This window comes from Heloderma suspectum, chromosome 2, assembly GCF_057233095.1.
Source record: "Heloderma suspectum isolate Gila_16-S chromosome 2, 16-S_ref, whole genome shotgun sequence".
Classification (NCBI taxonomy): domain Eukaryota; kingdom Metazoa; phylum Chordata; class Lepidosauria; order Squamata; family Helodermatidae; genus Heloderma; species Heloderma suspectum.
Window position 1 is genome coordinate 125,412,372 of NC_139459.1, and position 20,153 is coordinate 125,432,524.

At 44.9% G+C, this 20,153-nt stretch overlaps 2 protein-coding genes across 2 annotated transcripts in view; both read left to right on the top strand.

Moving 5' to 3' along the window:
- The window catches only part of HSDL2 (hydroxysteroid dehydrogenase like 2), an 86,833-nt gene extending 77,041 nt beyond the window's left edge, over nucleotides 1-9,792 (top strand). Inside the window, exon 12 of the mRNA XM_084834714.1 lies at nucleotides 9,732-9,792. The gene's annotated coding sequence lies outside the window, so the exon portion shown is untranslated. The remainder of the gene's footprint in view (nucleotides 1-9,731) is intronic.
- The window catches only part of KIAA1958 (KIAA1958 ortholog), a 46,967-nt gene continuing 36,570 nt past the window's right edge, over nucleotides 9,757-20,153 (top strand). The window contains exons 1-2 of the mRNA XM_084834715.1: nucleotides 9,757-9,831; nucleotides 17,910-19,101. Coding sequence (XP_084690841.1) covers nucleotides 17,934-19,101 — 1,168 coding nt within the window. The 5' untranslated portion in view covers nucleotides 9,757-9,831; nucleotides 17,910-17,933. The remainder of the gene's footprint in view (nucleotides 9,832-17,909; nucleotides 19,102-20,153) is intronic.

Consider the following 20,153-nt stretch of genomic DNA (forward strand, 5'->3'; position numbering starts at 1 on the left):
GACACCCCCCCCCCCCCGAGAGAGTGCAAATCAGACAGAGCTTCTTAGCTCAACTGGAACCAGTCTTGGAATATGAAGAGATCCATACTTGCTTTGGGTAACTAAGCAGGCTCAGTAGTTTTGTTGCCTGATGTAAGAAGCCTAGTTTCTTTCACTATGTTCTACTTGTATATTTTTAAATAAACAGATATATTACTAATTAATTGTAAATCTCCAGCTCTTCCTTATCCAAAGGAAACAAAACCCTGTAGCTGGATTTCTCACTTCTCAGGAAAGTGGGAAGTATGGAATTAACATAATTAAGCACCAGAAATGATAAGTGGGGAGGGTTTGTGTGCTAACACCTGGTACTTGGCTAGCTGATCCCATAACACTAAGCTGTTTTTTAATTTTATACCCCAAATCCTCTGTTCCCACCTATTCTGTCAACTACTAACAGAAATAATCTGTTTATGTTATATTGATTTAATGTTGCTTTTACAGGTCATTGGACAGTGCAAAAGTATTTTTTATTGGAGATACTGTCATGACACAAAACTGAAAAGAACCAATAAAAATTAGGTGAAAGTATATTAAGGGAGCAATCTTATGGCCCTTAGACAGAGTCTGGGGGGCCATAGGATAAGCCTGATTCCTGGATCCAAAGTCGGACACAGTGGTCCAACCGTGGATCTAGGAATTTGTGCTCCCCACCCCTCCCCCTCACAGCTGGCATAGAGAGAATCATGACGGCTGCCTCTCTGAGGTTGCAAAGGTGACCTCGTAGAGGGTATAATGGTGGTGTGCTGGTGGACAGAGAGGGAACTGGGGAAGCTGGGATACAACGAATCCCCTGGCCTTCCCTTCTCTGCAGAGCCCCGGCTAGATGGGCAAAAAACCCCGTCTAGTGAAAATACAGAGTGGGAGGAGCAGGGAAGTGAAGCTTGCCTCCGTTGCTCCTCCCGCTCTGCATAGGATGCCCATAGCCCTCTGAGTTCGGAGGCTTATGGCCATTGCCTTAGGACTATGCCCTAAATGTATGTCTGACAATTTTTTGTATAGTTTGTATCATTTATTTAGATCCCTGGTTCCCAAGGGGTTTTTAATAGAGTTGGACACGACTTAACAACTCAACAACAACAACAACAACAAATGCTTTAAATTGGACAGCAACATTGACCCTGCCCAGTTGTGTATAGATCAACATACAGATCAACATATATCATCACTAGTGTGAACACCAAAAAAAACTTTGGCAACGCTCTCCAGTAGAGGTGCACACTGACTCCAAGATTCAACTTGGATCCCAATTCAGTGCTTCAGAACTTTGCCTACTTTGGCTCAGATAGATTTGGAGGCCATCTGCTTCAACTCATGTACCGAACTCAAGCCTAGATTTGGAAATCTGAGGCTTCAAGCCTGCATTTGACTATAACAATGAACAATTTTTTTAAAGGCTATAACTTTTTTCTTCTTTGCCAGAATTGGATGATATTTGCATCCAAATATTAGGAGGGGAGTATGTCTAATAATGTAAGAAACATAGGTGCAGGCATTTTTGTGCCTCATGTCTTTATATTTTGCTTTAAAGGGGGGGGAACTGATGATAACTTTTTTATGTCATGGCAGAATTGGGTGAAAATTGCAAAGATAGTTGTGTCTTTTTAGGAGATCAAGACTGCCAAATTTCAGAATGAAAGCTGCAGGTGGTTTTGTGCAAGAACAGCCTTGACATTTTGAGGGTATCCAAAAGAGGACACACTTACCCCCCATCTTCCTGTGGACCATTATTATGAAAATAACAGAAAACCCAGAGGTGTCCCTCAGTTAGAAACCTGCAAAGTTTCACAAGGATAGGTGCAGCAGTTCATGTGGAAGGGAATGTTCAAATTTTGGGTGTGTGTAATTTACTTCCCCTTCCCTCCCCCCTGTGTGTGTGTGTATGTTTAGCAATTTGTATGAAAATGGCACACATCATAGAGGTGTCCCCAGGCATGAAACCTGCAAAGTTTCAGAAGTATAGGTGGAGGGGTTAGGGATTTATGATGCTGGAAAAGCAGTTTAAGGCATTTTCATAGTGAAGCCAGGTAGCAATGGAAGAATTTCCATCTCACTATCCCATCCTTGCCCTCGCCCAGAGCACAGTGCTTGGAGCCCCTGGTAAAATGTGCCCTAGGATTAGCAGGTGGACCTGTCAGTCACTCAGCTGAAGTCTCTCCCCTGCTCATAATCAGCATTTTAGAGAAACAAAATCAAAATATGCTATTTGCAGGAGACATGAAGTCTGCACATCTCCAAAGCACAAGTCAATAATGAAGCCTCATTTGGGTCTGGCAGGAAGGATCAGAACTGAAGCAAAGTGGCCCAGTTCTGCTCAGGCTTCAGACTTCAAATCCAATGCACATCTCTACTTTCCACTTACCTATTTAAGCCACTCACTTCCAGAGTCAAGCAAAAGACTTTATTTACAGCCCCCCCCCCCCCCGACTTGGATTCCTGCATTGAACAGGGGGTTGGACTCGATGGCCTTGTAGGCCCCTTCCAACCCTACTATTCTATGATTCTATGATTCTATGAACCCTGAACAGCAATAGCTCTGTTTGAGTTATGCATTATGCATCCTGTTTGGCTAAGATTCACCCTGTGTTGGCATTCACACTAAAAGAAGGGAGCAGCTTAAAAAGATATTTGCCTGTATCTCAAATCACATGGGAGAAAGCAGCTAGTCCTTGGAATCAGGGGTTATGCTAGGCAAAGTTGCCAGACTTCAGAGAATGTGTGTGTGTATCTATGTGTATTTATTTATTTAGTTCCACACCCACCCCAAAAGACCTTCAGCATTCTGTGGCCACTAAGCATACTCAGTCCACATTGGATTTTGTTAGGGGGATTGCCCTGTTAGTTTCCCCACCCCCCTCTAAAGTTTTTTTTTTAATACTTTTGCAACCCCCTACCATGCTGATATCTCCCTCTTGTTTCTTTGTCAGGTTGTATGCCTCTGTCTCTTTAAATATGCATCCTCTGATTGGCCCGATTGTAGGCTGTTGTGTGATGTCCAAACTCGGACACTTTGGGTTGTTTGTGGGTAAAACAACTCAAAGTTAACCTAACAACTAATCGTAGGTTAACTTTGGGTTGTTTTACCCACGAACAACACAAGTGTCCAGATTCAGGCATCACATAGCAACCTATTATCAGGTTGATCAGAGGATACATATTTAAAAAGACAGCAGCATGCGTGCAGCACACAACTGGCAAATTGTGGGTTAATTAACCCACGATTTGCTGCTGTTTCGTGCAAACCAGGTTAGTGGCTCTATTTTGGCTGCAAACCTATTTTGGCACTTAGGGTGGCCAGTTCCAAAGAGGATATGGCTCCTGCACCTTTCATAGTTGTGTAGAAGAGGGAATTTCAGCGGGTGGCATTTGTCATGGAAACTACACCTACTGAAATCCCATCTTCTACACAACTATTAAAACAGTAGGAGCCATATCCTCTTTTACATTTGGCCACCCTATCAGCACTCACCAGCTGAGTTTGCCACTATTGGAAGTTCAGGATTGTACAGTATAACACGAATGCAGGCAGCCTGGCAGCTGTTTCTAGCTGCCAAGTTACAAGCAGGAATGGGAAAAGGTGCTGGATGGCTTAAGATGCAATCCTATGCATGTTTAAACAGAAATGCTGGGGCAGGCTGGGTGTTGCAGGACTTTTTTTTCTGGCTGAACATGCATAGGGTTGTGCCCTTCATTACAAAGTTCTGGTTCTTTCCTGTGTAGCAGCAGCAGCAGCACAAATAGAAACAGCAGCAGAGCGTGGGGAGGCATTTTTTCCTCCTTAGTTTGTCAGATGGACTGTGGGCTACTTCTGTCTTTTAGCACCATTGGGGAAATGGAGTGGGGAAACGTTGGTTTTTTTTCTTTCATGAGTGAGCAGAGGACAAGGAAACACTGCAGTGTGTAAGCTAGCTTAAGTCCAAGGGACAGTAAATAGATCTTTGGTTACTGCTGTCTGTGGTGAGAAAGGGAAATTGCTGAAGAACATGGACACTGAGTTTTTTTGAAGGCACTTTCTTGTGGTGAAATGGCTTAGGATGCTGCAGTGGGAGAAAGAGGAAGCCAAGTTTGGAGTTTCTCCCCACCACCCAATATGATTTCTGAGCAGAACCACAGAATGATGACGCTGTGATATGAGGATTCCAAATTGATGCTAGTGGCCCAATAGGAAGTAATCAGGGTGGATTGGCCCCCACCCTGGCTTTAATTTGCCTGTCCTTAATTTAGCCTTTTTGTATCTTAGAAGGAAATAGCTTTTCAAAACAAACTGAAACATTAAAATATATTAAAAATTAACAACAATAATAACTGAAACCACAGGCCTAGGGCCAGAGGGCAAAGGAAAGAAAGCTGAGATAAGTTGGACTGATTAGATTTCGCTGTGCACATTTAGATTTTGTAGACTTTATACAGCTCAGTTCCTAAACTGTATCCACAGCAGCACTGTTGTTGTATGTCCTTTGATTTTATTTTTGCCCCTCAATCCTGGTGTTCAACTTTGGGCCCTTCCTGTTCCCATGCTCTTCCTCGACCAACATTACAGGCCCACGGTCCAATTTTGGCCTTCCAGGGGTCCTCCGAAGGCCTTGCCTCTTTTCCCTGGCACTCCCCTTTCCCCCCAACTACTGATTGTTTGGTGGTTGCCCAGTTTTTGTGTGGTTTTTCCCCATTCTAAAACGCTGAATTGGCTCTCCTAAGGCTTACCTACTGGCAGGAAGAGCTTGAAGCGAAAAGATGCTGGTATTTTTGGCCCTGCCCCTTTTGCCTTTGCACTGGAATGCAGCCCCCAAGAGCTTCTCCAAAATAGAATTCGGTCTCAGACTGAAAGAGGTTCTGCACCCCTATTTTATGTGACTGTTGGTTTTGTTGTTGAGTAAGGAGGTTGGGTTATGATAGAGGTTTATAATATGCATAGTGTGGAGTTTGGAGAGTTTTCTCCCTCTTTCATAACACTAGCACTGGGGTCAACTAATGAAGCTGAATGGTGGAAAATTCAGGAAAGACAACAGCAAGTTGTCACATGTCACATAGTTAAACTATGGAATTCGCTTCCACAAGATGGTGTGATGGTGTGAAGGCTTTAAAGGGGGATTAGACAAGTTAGTGAAGAATAAGGCTATCAATGGCTACTAATCATGATGGCAAATGCTGCCTTCAGGATCAGAGGAAGACAGCATGGCTCTGAATGCCATTTGGTGGGGAACAACAGTAGGAGAGGGCTTCTTGCCTTCATGTCCTGCTTTTGGGCTTCCCAGAGGGGTCTGGTTGGCCACTGTGGCAAACAGGATGCTGGACTAGATAGGCCTTTGGTCTGACCCAGCCCGGCTCTTCTTATGGCGTATCTGTTATACGGTAGGTATGCTTGTGTAGCAAGTCTTATGTTCAGATCATTAACTTACACTTTCAAACTGTTTCCAATTATCATTAACACAACACTCAAGTTTCTGTTAACAGAAACTGGGTGGGTATGGCCTTGTCATGTGACATTATTCGAGTGTTGCGCTCCTCTATCCTATTACCCACTGAAGCTGTGAAAGTATATAGTAAACTCTGAAAGCTAATGCAACAACATCATTTCCTCCACACTCATAATTGTACTGTACAGAGTTTTACGTGATATCAGAGCAACAGAAATCATGTTATATAATATACATTAATAATGAAATGGTTTCTCTTTGTGTCTTTGGACAGGATTTTCAGAGGCTTTGCAAAGAAAAACAAGTCTTATTTTCACATAGTTTGACCCATTTCAATTGTTTACTGGAGAATATTTGAGCAGGTAGCATATTCTATTGCTTTCACATTTTCCAGACATTTAGGAGAGGAAACTGAAAAGGCAGCAGCAGATAAACAGTCATTACACGTAATTGCATTACTGCTAAGGAAATTTAATTCACTCTTCAGTTATGGATTTGGTCAGATGAGCTGCATTCAGTTTGAGATACAGTAATGCATGTGGTGCTGTCTTTAGTAAACAGTCACAGAATAAAACGGATATATTTTTACATTAGGTATGTATTATTTATTGTATCTGATGTAAATGTACAGCAGACACCTGATACCACCACCATCTGTGTGCAACTGGATACTCCAGTATCTTGGTGGCAGAGGCAGAAAGGGTGCTATTCTAGCTTTCTGCACAAAGGCAGGTTCAAAACTACTCCTGTTGCTTTAGTGTGTTTGTTAATCCTGAATTGGTTCTTTGGGATATAATTTAAGTTTAACATTTAACTAATGTTTTAAAAATTTGGGACTGAAAGGGTAGACTGCAATGATAAATGTGCAGCACAATCTTAAACATGTTTGTGCAGAAGTAAGTCTCACTGAGTTCAAAGGTACTTGCTTAGGATTGCAGCCCTAGATTTTTTTTCTTCTTCTCAAGGCTGTTTGAAAGGGGTCATTGCTTATAGTGTGTACATTCCTCCCACTTTCACTTCTGGAAAACAGGGTTTGAAGGCTTTTATATTGTTTCAGAAACCTGCAAAACCTGTTTGACTGGAAGCAACGATGGGACAAAGAAATGAGTGTGGGCAGTATTGGAAGCAATGCCTACCTCGAACCATTTTCAAATATCCAGTATATTCAGGACCAGACCTAGCAAATCGGTTCTCTTGGGCAAAATTATAAACTCCTCTTTCTTTCTCTAACATGCCCCCACACACAGCTACATGCATCTGTGCACACATATACGTATGCCATTCACCACCCATGCCATTCACCATTACATTCATGCACTTATAAATGCATGAATCCACCACGTAGGATATCTCTAAGCCATCCTTCCTCATCCTGGTGCCCTCCAGATGCTTTGGACTGCAACTCCTATAAGACTCAGCCAGCATAACCAATGATCAGGAATGCTGGGAGCTGTAGTTCAAAGTACCGGAGGCCACCACTCTTACTTGGATGGCCACTTCCAGAAGATGGTGCTGGGAGATTACGGCTCAGCCCCTTGGCGGTTGTGCTTTGTGGTTCCACAGGGAGAAGCCATCTGGAGATTTGATCTAAAGTACACCAGTTTGCAGATGATACCCAGCTTTATCACTTTTTTAGATGCAGGTGAGGCTGTGGCTGGCCTGATCCAGTGCTTGGGCATGGTAATGGACTGGATGAGGGTGAACAAATTGAGACTCAATCCAGACGAGATGGAGGAACTGTTGGTTGGTGGTTGGTTCATCCACCAGGGTGAATGGTTCTTTATGGGGCTGCATTCTTCCTAAAGCAGGAGTGGGAAACTTGTAGCCCTCCAGATGTTTTGGCCTACAACTCCCATCAGCCCTTACTATTGGCTATGCTGACTAGGCTTGATGAAAACTGTAGGCCAAATCATCTGGAGGGCCACATGTTGCCTGCCCCTGCCCTAAAGGATCAGGTTCACCATCTGGGGGCGCTTATCGATCCAGGATTGTCATTAGAGGCTCAAGTGACCTCTGTGGCTCAAAGTGCCTTTTATCAGCTTTGGTTTATATGTCAGCTGTGACCTTACCTTGATAGAGATTGCTTGGCCTCAATGACCCATGCTCTGATAACCTCTAATTTCGGTTACTGAAATGCATTGTGTGTGGGGCTGCCTTTAAAAACAGTTCAGAAACTGCAGTTGGTCCAAAATTGGGCCTCAAGATTACTACCTGGGACAGGACAGTTTGGCCATATTATGCCTGTGCTTTGACAGCTGCACTGGCTCCCCGTTTGTTTAAAGGCCCAGTTTAAAGTGCTGCTTTTAACTTTTAAAGCCCTAAGTGGCTTGAGACAAGGTTATCTGACAGACCTCCTTCTCCTATATGTACCTACCTGAACTTTAAGATCTTTTTCAGAGGCCCAACCAGAGTGCCCTGCACTGAATGAAGTCAGGCAGGTAATCATTAGGGCAGGGGTGACAAAACTTCTTTGGCCCCGGGGCTGAATGCCAATTTGGGAAGGCTCTCAAAGGCAGCATTCCAGCAGTGGGTGGGGCTAAGGACACAGGGGCAGGGCCAAGGACAGAGTGGGTGGGTCCAGATGTAATTCCTACCAATCTGGACATTTTCCCACCAAGCTCACAAGCCAACGCTCAATTCTAGGCATGGCTACTCAGGAGTAACTCCCACTGCAACAGCATTCATGCCTGCAAAACACAGCTCAGTTCAAAGCACACAGTATTTAAGAGCAGAGTATTTAAAGTTTAAATGTCTTTAAATACCCTCTTTGAGATAACAGCAGAAGAAGCTTGTGAGCTGGATAGAGAACCCTCAGGGCCTGCAAACTGCCCGTGAGCCAGAGGCTCCCCATTCCTGTACTACAGAGATACTTCTTTGATAATGGTACCCTGGTTATGGAACAGCCTCCCCAGAGAGGTTTACTTGGCTCCATCCTTGAGGTCTTTTTTGTGCCAGGCAAAGACCCTTCAGTTCACCCAGGCATTTTAACCAGTTCTTGTAGGCTGGGCCTCTCAGTTTTAAAATCTGTTTGAAGAGAGCTTCGGCTATTGGGTGGTATAGAAATAAATAAATAAACAAACGAATGAATGAATGAATGAATGAATGCATGATTCTGGGGCTGCTGTGAGGTGTTTTTTTTTTATGCTGCTATTGATTTTATGGTCTTGTGTTTTACTTTGTATTTACATTATAAGCTGCCCAGAGGACTTTGTTGTGGGTTGCTATACAAATGTCATAGATAAAATAAAATAAAAACCTCTGGGCAAGCCTTGCTCTCTTCCTTCATTGCACGTAAGTTTCCATCCCAGCTGGTGGTGATAAGAAATATAAATGTAAGAACTGAGCATGAGCTTGCTTTTTTTCCTCCTCCTTCCCCATCTCTTTTTTCTTCTGTGTCATGTATTTTAGCTGGTAAGCCTAAGGGCAGGGACTGTGTTACTGTTGGTATTTGTAAGCTGCTCTAGGATCCTTTTTGGCTAAAGTGTGGGGTAAAAATGCTTTAAATAAATAAATAAAATGTAAGACAAGCGTGCCAATGACCTCACTCACGAGGTTGTTCTAAAAATGAACATATATTAAAAGTGTGCTTTATAAGTGATGATGATTAATTACAAGAAGGTACAAGGGTTTAGGCCTCTGATGCTTGGGGTTTTATGTTTCAATGCATCTAAATTGGTTATAGCACAGAGAAAATGGTACAAGTCAACAAGAAAGGCAGGTGTACTTCCTGGAACAACAGAATATCAAAAAACAAAAAATGGATCACGAGTATTGCAAATAAGCCTATGCAAACTGTTTATGATCAAGGTTGGCTTCAGAATTCAGTGTAAGCAAGCAATGCCTGAGAAAGACCCAACAGGGCTCTGGTTGAAAGATCCTTTAATTTGCTGCTCATGTAAACAAAGGTTTCTGACTTAGGGCAATGACATTTGAATCAGCAGTCTCTGAAATAACTCATGTTTCTGACTGTGTAAACAAGATGAAGCTTCATTGTATCAAGCCACATATCAAAAATTGATCAAAAGCCCATATATTTAGACTTATCTGTTTATCTTCTGAAGACCGAATTCTGTTCTTTCCTACTCATGGGTAGGTCCCTTTTATGGCAGGGGGAAAAAGTTTTGTGTTCTCTCCAACCAGTGGGGGAGCATGATGCAGGTGTGCCAGCTGCTGATGCCAGGCTAAAAACATTCATCCTGATGACCTATTAATAATCTTCAGACTGGACTAACAGACTCTTACAATGCTTGTTTCTCCACTCCCCCACCCTTTCTCTAGACAGATAAATGGATGGCCTTGTGGTTAAGGTTCTGGTTTATACCTGAAGAGATCCAGGTTCAGTTCCCCAATCTGCTTTAGACTTCCTGGCTGTGCTCTGGTGAGTCTATTCCTTGTGTGTATTTCCAACCGGAGAGTAGACATTATGAATGAATGTTTATCTTTAACAAATCAGTACTTCATTCTCTTTCCAGCAATTGCACCTGGCTTGTAGGAACACAATTCAAGGCTAGGAGAAGGTTGGCACTACAGGTATGCACCGGCTCCCAGATTCAATTCAGACCCTGATTCCAGGCTTAGGAAAATGGCCTGTTTCTGCTCAGACCAATTCAGAGGCTGTCTGCTTTCACCTGGATACCAAACCCAAGTTGAGATTCAGAAACCTGAGGCTTTGTGCCTCCCACTGACTATCATGGGAAAATAAAAAACAAATAAAAAGTTATCATCCAATCTCTTGGTCATGTCTGGATGATATTTGCAGGGTTAGTGTCCTCTTAGGAGGAGATTATGCTTGCCAAATGTCAGAAAAGTAGGTGCAGGGAATTTTGTGCCACTTGCCTTTATATTGTGATTTTATTTTTTTTTAAGGGAACCGATGATAACATTTTTATTTCTTGGCAGAATTGGATCAAAATTGCAGAGATAGTTGCCTCATCTGAGGGGATCAAATCATTTCAGAATGATACCTGCAGGTGTTTTTTTGTTTTTTGTGCCAGAGCAGCCTTGACATATTGAAGGTATCCTAAAGAGGATATGCTTATCCCACCTATGTTTTTTGTGGACCATTGCTCTGAAAATGTCATAGAGTTTAGCAGTGTCCGTAAGTTAGAAACCTGCAAAGTTTCAGAAGGACAGGTGTAGCAGTTTATGTGGAAGGGGAGTGTTCAAGTTTGGGAGGGTGAAAGTGATTCACTTCCCTTTCCCTCTGGTTTTTGGGGTAATTTCTATGAAAATGGCACACAGAGGTTTCTGCAGGCAAGAAAATGCCAAAGTTTCAGAAGAATAAGTGCAAGGGCTAGGGAATTATAATAATGAAAGACCAGCTTAACACTGTTTTCATAATGAAGCACTGTGGCATTGGAAGAATTGTCATCTTATGGTTCCATCCTTACCTCCTCCAAAGCACAGTGGTTGGAGCCCCTGGTAAAATGTGCCATAGGATTAGAAGTTGACCCTGTCAGTCACTCAACTGCACTCCCTCCTCGCCCCCCTCAAAATCAGTGTTTTAGAGAAACATAACTTTGGAGAAGAGTTATGTCTGCAAGTCGATCTACCCTTATGGGTTTTTTTGTTTCCAGTGAGGTTTCACCACCCGTCTTTCACACTACACAGTACCCACCTTGACTTGGAACTGGAATTTCTCACTTCCGTGCTACCGCTTTCAATACCCTGATATCCCAGTATTTCCCCTTAATGTGCTCTATTTTTCAGTGTTTGTTACCATATCTGGTTGTAGTCCCCTCCCATGCCTGTCCATATATGGTGGTGTTTATATTTCTCTCCTGTCCAATCACAGCTCTCGATGGCCCGATGTCGTCTTCTGGCTACTGATTGCATAGCTTCCTCAGCACTCAATGTTTTCTCAGCAACAAGCAAAGGGCTGGATGTGCATGCATTTGTCTGATCTCAGAAGCTCAGCAGGGTAGGCCCCGGTCAGTACTTGGATGGGAGACCGCCTGGGAATCAGGCTTCCTGCACTGAGCAGGGGGTGTTCTATCCCTTCAAATGAAACTAAGTTTTACCCCTTTCTATCCCCTGCTTCAGCTTTTAAAAAAAAATTAAGGCGTTATCTTCAAATCTTCAAAGAAGCGAATCTTCGAAGAATTGTAGCTTCTTCAGCCCAATTGCTCCGCAAACATGCCCGGGCAAGCCCAGGCAAGCATAAATGTTTTCACAGTCCCATCCATGCTAGCTGCACAGACAGAAAAACACACACATATCCAGGCAGACAGTCCTCAGTGTCCACGGGCTAACATCAATAAAAATGTCCGTGGACAATTTTAATATCATCTCAGGAGCAGGGGACAAACACAGGGTGGTCTTCGAAGATGTGAAGCTTCGAAACTTCGAAGACATTAGCACCCCCCCCCATGCGAGTGCTGGGTGCTGCTGCCCCTCTGACTCACGCTGGCTGTCAAGGGCTGGCGTGAGGAAAAGAGCATTGGCAGACACCCCCAGCCTCTTGCCCTGGCCTCCAGCAGGTTGGGGTGGGGGGAGAAGAGGATAGGTGCCTCCTTCTTCCCTCCACCCCCACCTGCTACAGCGGTGGCAGCAAGGGACAAGGTGGTCGTTTTCCCTAAGGCCAGGAAAACATGCGGAAAATGACCAGCCTCTCCCGCGCCACTGCCGCTGTAGCAATGATGGGGGGAGGATGAGAGGCGCTGCCTTCTTTTCTTGCTGAGGGAACTGGCGTGCGGGGTGTGTGTGGAGTGCTAAATTCTCACAGGGCTTCAAGCCCCAACAGGATGCTCGCGCCATCCCCCCCCCCCACACACACACACAGGGATAGAGGAAGAGGTGGGTGGGCGGGGTATCAGCAGAAACAGGAAGAGTTTCTGCTCTTCCAATGAGAGCTTTAAGAGCAGGAAAACAGCACAGCGCTCGAGTGCGAACCGTCCTTGCGCATTCGATGACGTTCTGCAATGGGGAAACAGGGTGAGTGTAGATAATCATGTTTTAATGCTACGGCATTTACCTTGCCAGTCTACCGAATTCGATGAGCTAGCAAATGCAATGTAGATCGGCCCTGCATCTCCCAGCACAAATTGGTAATGAAGCCTCATTTTGCCCTGGCTTCAGTCCTGGTTGTTTCAGAGGGAAGTCCTCTTCACCTTGGGAAGCATCAGAAATGGTCCAAAGGGGCCCAGTTTAGTCAACTCTGATCCCATGGATACCATAGTAGTAACAATATCTCAGACATTAGGGGAACAGTAGCTAGTTTACACTTACTTCCTCCTCTTCTCCAGAAGTTCAGAGATACATAATGTATCTCTGAACTTTCTAGCTGGTTATCCATTCTAACTGGCTATCAGTCCATGCCAATGCAATAACCACTAAGGCCCATTTAGCAGCTGTTCACTCCTCATCCAGAGGCATTAGCATCTTAACTGCAACCTCTTTGGCTCATACAGAGGGTGGAATTGGACATTGCTTTACATATCTCTTAATAGACTCTTGTTAAAGGAGCGGGTGTCAAAGCCAGATAATTGCACCAAAATCCAGTTCCTGGCAGAGCTTGAGGCCAGTGGCCTGAACTGGAATGGAACAAGCAGAATACTAAGGCCTGCCTCTTAGTATTTTTACCAGGCCTGGATGATCCAGAGGCTACATACAGGCCCTAAGTTACCTGCGTTAAACCCTGGATATCCTGAGACTGGAAACAGTGGGAGAACTCCTAAAATACTGGATAAAGGGGGAGGGAGAGTTCCCAGGCTGCTGCGTCATGTGCATGTATGCTGTTAGTCTGTTTCTCCCTGTACAGTCTATTCCTTTTGCTCAAGAAGAATGTAAGTAACAGGGTCTTCTATCTGAAACATATTTTCCCCCAACAGAATCTCTAATGAATAGGTAATATGTAATTCATTACCTGCTCACGTTAGAGGAAACATGTACATAATTATTTCTGTTTTCAGGATTACAATGCCCTTCGTAGCCTTTACTTAATTATCTAAGGGTACGCTGCCTGAACTAATGACCATGTTTCCAGGCTCATGTGTAGATGGGTCCACGATATTGTTGATCTGGTAAGCTGCAACAGTTAATTAGTAATTCTCACCTAGCTGAAAATGATAAAAGGTTTTGTTCTGTTTACAGTCTTTCAAGTGAGAAGGAAACCCTTGCATATAATATGGCTGTCACTATTCTCTGCTTAAAAACAATCTGTGCCAAGGTTACCCAGACTCTGCACCACGCAAAGCTGAATTCTGTGACTTTTTATAAATTAAGCAAATGTGCATGCTTTTTCTTATGTTGCACTGATATGCAAAGAATCTCAAACGTATTTATCCTGCTGTGTAGCTCAGGGGTCCCCGATACTGAAATGCCAGGTTGAGGTGCCTGCCAAGTTATTTTCCCCCTTTGCAAGTTAATGGAGTGCTTCTTCCATTCCCTTCTATGGGGGGGGGGGGAGTCATCCTTGCTGAGAAATGGCTGGAGGGGTATGTGTGAAGTGCACCCCACAACAAGGTCACTTGGGGCAACAGGTGGTGGTGGGGGGGTGAGCTTTCCTCACCTTCAGCCGATTTTTGGCAGGTGGGAGTCGCTCCCCATATAAGCCAATGGAGCTATCTTGAGACAATAGGGTTCTTGGTGGGGGTGTGGACTTGCCCCTCCCCCGTCCAACTGATTTTTTAGCGAGGGGGCTGGGCTTTTTCTTACCCCATACAAATGAATGGAGACATTACTCCTTTCAGTTGCATGGGGATGGGGAGAGAGCAAGGAAGGAAGAAAGAAAGAGGGACCAGAGGGAAAGAAAGGGCTCCTTCACACCAGGCTTTTATCCTGCGATTGAGATTGCTCCTTCACAGAAGTTTGCGGGCTCTTTACATGACACAGTGACCCTGTTGTGACCCTCCTGCACTAAATGCCCTTTGTTCCGTTTTTAAATAGATCTCAGATGATGAGCTGTCAAATTATCCAGTTGTGTTCCGCTTCAGTTTCCTCCGTGAAAAGAGTTAAAGCAGCAAGAAGAGGCGTGAGATCAATGAAAGATAATGGAAGACTCAGATACGGGGAGAAGGAGGGGGAGGAGGGGAAAGGGAGCACGTGTAAAGGGAGTCAGTTGTGATCCTGCATTTAAAACGGAAGCAGAAAGCCCTGTTGTCAATGCAGGATTTTAGGCTGGTGTAGAAATGCTCAAAGAGGAACCAGAGAGAGAGGGGGAGGGAGAAGAGGAGTGGAGCCAGACAGGGAGAGGAGAGAGAGAGAGAGAGAGAGAGAAAGAGGAGATGGAAGGGAGGGAGGGAAAAGAGGAGGCAGGCAGGCAGACAGAAAGCGAGAGCAAGAAGAAGGAAGGGAGGCTTTTTCTTACCCCATGCAAATGAGTGGGGAAATTGCTCCATTCAGTTGCATGGGGATGGAGAGAACAAGGGAGAGAATGAGGGACCTAAGGAAGACAGACAGACAGACAGACAGGCCTACCAGAGATGGGGGACAGAGAAAGGGGAACCAGAGAGAGAGAGAGAAAGAAAGGGGAGAGGAAGAAAAGGAGCCAGGGGGGGAGAGGAGCCAAAGAGATGAAGGAAGGAAGGAAGGAAGGAAGGAAGGAAGGAAGGAAGGCCAGAGAGCAAGAAAAAGGGAGGGAGGGACAGAGGGAGGGAGAGAGAGAACAAAAGGAAGGAAGAGCAGCCAGAACAGCTGTACAGTGAGCCGGACAGCGCTGTATCAACTCCATCTGATACGGCGGCTGCGCCCCTTCCTTCCCGACCATCTGCTCCCATCAGTAGTACATGCCCTGGTCTCCTCTTGTTTAGACTACTGTAATGCGCTCTACGTGGGGTTACCCTTGAAGACGGTTCGGAAGCTGCAGCTGGTACAGAACGTGGCGGCTCGCCTGATTAAAGGCAGCCGCCGGCGAGATCACATCACTCCAGTGCTGAAGGAGTTGCACTGGTTACCAGTTGTTTTCCGGGCCAAATTCAAGGTGTTGGTTTTGACCTTTAAAACCCTATATGGTTCCGGCCCAGCCTATCTTAAGGAGCGCCTCCAGCAACACCAGACAGGCCGCTTAACAAGATCAGCCTCAGATGGCCTTCTCTCTGTCCCATCAGCCAGGACAGCTAAACTGGTGGGGACGAGGGAGAGGGCCTTCTCTGTGGTGGCCCCCACTCTGTGGAACTCCCTCCCTAGGGAACTCTGTCATGCCCCCTCTTTAATGAGCTTCTGTCGTGCATTAAAAACGTGGTTGTTCAGGCAGGCATTTGGGGTGGGTTAGGGTATTTAAAAAAAAAATTATGGTAAAATTTTATTGTTTTAAATTGTTTTATGGTGGGTTGTACATCGCCCAGAGTGGCTGGGTGACCAGTCAGATGGGCGATTAATAAATTTAATAAATAAATAAATAAAATAAATAAGAAGACAGACGGAAGGAAGGAGAGAGAGGAGGAGAAATCAGGAAGAGGAGAGAGAGAGAGGAGAGGGCAGAAGGAAGAAAAAAAAGAGAGGAGCTAGAGAGACACAAGGAAGGAAGGAGAAAAGAAGAGAGAGGAGGGAGAGAGAGAGAGAGAGAAGCCACAGAGGGTAGAACACACACAGGGTGCACATTCATACACATGCACACACAGACAGATATTTGTGGTGGCATCCAGAGCACTTTAAAAAAATGTCAGATGTGCCCATGGGCCCAAAGGCTTTGAAGACCCCTGATGTAGCCTCTCAGTTTCACTCTCATCATGATAGCTAAAGCCTTAAAGTAGTGTGTAATGTGGGCATTACATGGTTGTGATATGTTGGTGACTCCATGGTGGCACTGCTGGTTCCAAGCTTTTGAGGGCCCTTGAGCAAGACACCCTCCGTGAGCCCCCTCCCACGGTGAGTCTACTTGGTCACCACTATTGCTGCTTTTCCTCCTCTTTCCCATCATCGCTCCCACTTGCTAGCTTGATAGGCAGAGAGCCACTGAGCAAGGAGGCTGTGGCATCTCTCGCTCCTCCTTCTCACCACCACCATTCTCTGGGCTAAAGCAAGAGGCAGGTGAACAAGCAGATTGCAATGATGAAGGGGAGGAGCAACTCCAGGGAGCTCTTGTTAATGGTCCCTGCAGCGTTGTGGGCCGTCAGCAGGTACCCAGCCACACCTACCCTTCATGCCAGCCCTGCATGGTAGGGTGCTGGCGCAGTTCCACAGGTCATGCCAGCTCCCCTTGTGCCTGATCTGGCCAATTTGTCTGCCACTTGAGTGACTCATAGGACTGAGCCATATGAGACGAGAGTTTGGTTGGTTTTTATTGTTCAGCGATTAGCTAAGACATTTATTTTACAATGAGATTCCTAATATGTACAAGGAGCAAGAGAGGAATGGACTGAGGCATGGATGGGAGACATTGTTACTAGAGTTTTACAAAACATCTGTGTGTGTCTGTTTGGAGTCCAACGCTAAGCTAATACTCCTTCAGTAGAAATTAGTCCTTTCTTGCCTCAGGTGGCAGAAGGAATTTACCCAGCCAATCTGTTTGCAGTCTGCTCAGGACCTGTTGAGTAGGCAGTTGAAGCTGCAGCCACACGATTGCATACTTGGAACAGCAACCCTTTCCCCCTGAAGACTTGTCAATGGTAGCAGTATGATGGCTGTTGAATAGAAGGAATGTGGCACTGTGCTATGGTTTAGTGAATGGAAAATAAAACCCTTCATTAAAATACCATAAGCTGGAAAGAAACGTTCTGCACTGTTTATTAGATCACCTGCTGGTGATGTTGTATTGTTACAGCAGTCTCTCCTGATAAGAGAACCAGGATTAATGTTCTCTTCTGAGAATGCCATTGCACCGTCAAAGCGACTTAAAACAAATTAATTTTTTTTAAAAGAAAAGTCACCTGCAGTTATGTCTGTGTTGTGTATAATATAGGCAAAGCAAATTTTCAAACAGTTCCTGCTCTGCATGAAGTAATAAATAAAATTGAGCTGGAACAGTAATGAATTCTCACAAGAGCAAAGAGCATTAAATAAAATGCAGCCAAGAGGTTTGGCAAATGGGAGGAAAGGAGACATTTCAAAGGAGGGTGTTTTATTTATTATTTATTTTATTAATAATTCTTGTATATCACTTAACATAATAAAATCTCTATATGGTTTACGTACGTCAGTATTAAAACCACTGTTAAAATACACCATTAATAAACAATTACAACTAGTACAACAAAAACAAATAAAAAGAAACAATAAAAAGAAACACTAAAACAGAGCAGCGTCACGATAATCAGTTACAAGCCAGGAAAAGCTTGGGCAAGCAAATAATAATAAAAAGGACTAAACAGAAGTAAGCCAAAATGTCAATCTCTTATATGGACAGCGTGTTCTTGATATGGTATGTGAGATGTGCAGAGAGAGATTGTGTATTGTAGAGACCCCTGGGGAGGGCACAGGGCTGGAACATTTCTGCATTAATGTATCTAAGTAAAATTTGAATTCAAGTTCAATGGCAAACTTTGGTTCCAGTGTAACCCTTCCTCCATTCTCCTCTAGGAACCAAGCTGCTGAGCCTGTACCATGGAGGACTGCCTTCATACTTCTTCTGAAAACCTCTCCAAACTGGTCAGCTGGGCCCACAGTCATGGGACCATTTGCAGCCTCATTCCAAATCTTAAGCATCTACTTTCCGAGGGTTCCCATGGCAACCTGACCGCCATGTGGGGCTGTAGTGCAGGCCACGCCTATCATTGGCCACTCACGGCAACCTGTCGGGCTGGTTCACAGGAACGAGTCTGTTTCCCAGACAACCGAAGCTTCAATTCAGACAGTCCCAGTATCCTCGGTGTGCCCTCAGACACACAAACGAGCCCAGTGGAACGGTACTCCGGGAGACCAGGAAAAGCAAAGCTGGACTGTAACAGAACCAGAGACTCCTGCGATTTCTCCTTCTGCAGTGAGCCTTCTGAGTTAGATGAAACGGTGGAGGAATACGAAGATGAAGCGACCCTTTTTGATATGGTCTGCGAATCCTCGGTCACAGATGAAGATAGTGATTTTGAACCGCACCCTCCGAGAACTCAAACCAGTTCTCGGAAAAGGCTGGGCCCAGGTCCCATTTCCTCATTTCATTCAGGCTCCCGCTCTCAGGTTGTTGATGGCAGCAGCAATGATGTATTAGTCAAAAAAATCAAGCAAGAACTCCCCGAGGACTATTACATTGTGGCTAATGCAGAAATTACAGGCGGCGTTGATGGGCCTGCGTTATCCTTGACACAGATGTCAAAACCAAAAGCTCATCCCGGGGCCTGCTACGCTGGGGCACCAAAGCCCACTGCCCATGCGTCACCTCCGCTCAATGCTGAATTTGACTTACAAAGCGTCTCTGCCTCGTCACCAGTCATGTCAAGGCCGGCAGCTCAGAAGCCTCCAAAAGTAGCTCTGGCTTCTCCAAGTGGAGGGCCTGCTAGCAGCACCCCAGTAGTCAACCCTCAGGGAGCCCTCCAGATGCCTGCCAGCACTTCCAATGCTGGCAAACCGATAAGCATTCCTTTATCAGCCTTGCAACTCCCTGGGCAAGAAGAGCAAGTAGCCGCCGAAGATCTCCTCCAGCCGGTGCCAAATCACCTCCCCAGCGATGTGGCACTATCGCCTTCCGTTAGCACAGAGCCAGAAGTTAGCTCGAGCCAGCAGCAGCCAAGTGCAGCACCCGCCCTGACCACCGAGCCAATGGCACAGACAATACCAGGTATCAACACTTGGAATGCTTCTCCTGATGTTATTTATTTGGGGTGGTTTTAAAAATTCACTGTATACTCTCAAAGTCAAAGTTTTAACTCGATGCATGCAAGTAGTGAGTGACTGCTGGTAAGGGAGGACAATGATCACATTAAAACATCAGCATACAAGAACTAATTTATCAGTAAAGAATCTGTGTGATTTGGAGGCAGGATGGTTAATGCATAGGGAGTTCATAACCAGACCACTAAGGGGGGGTTATGCCAAGGCAGTGACCTACCCCTATCCTGAACACAGTTTAAGTGGGTCTAATAGTTTTGTGCAGCCTTCCCCAACCTGGTGCCGTCCAAATGTGTTGGACTTCAACTCCCATCAGACCCAGCCAGCATGACCAATGGTCAGGAATGCAAACCTAGGGAATTCCAAAACATCTGGAAGTACCAGGTTGGGGCAGGCTATTTTAGTGGGACTTGCTTCCACACAATGGCTGTGCAAACCAGGATATCAAAACTTCATGCAGTCCTATTGTCTCCTATAGAGACAATTCATGTATGATTCCTAGAAGGAGAGTGTTCTAGTGGGGATAGATTTTGACCAGGGCAAGTTCTTTGGCTCCCTCTAGCATTGGTGGGCAAATATCACAACATGATGATTGTGGTGTTCGTGCCCATTACCAGTGAGAATACCTTTTTAATAAGGCCTTTCCCACCACAGGCAACACCTTCCCAGAGAAACAGTAACACTGCCACCAGGACCTTTACCTCAGGTCCAACCACTTTAATTTGTGAGATGTGAGGACACACTGGCTTTATTCTGACCTATTTATTCTCTCTATTACGTTGCCCCTATTGTAGCCATGAGCAGTAGGCATAGGATTTTATAAAATAAAGAAATCTTTTTTAATTACAGCTCTAAGATGACAAACAGTAAATAAGTAACTTAAAAAGCAAACATAAGCTTTTAAAGTTATACACACACACACACACAGATATCCTCTCACACATAGGCCCATTTAATTTCTTCAGTCCTATACACACAAATCCTAATCACTCTCTCTCTCTT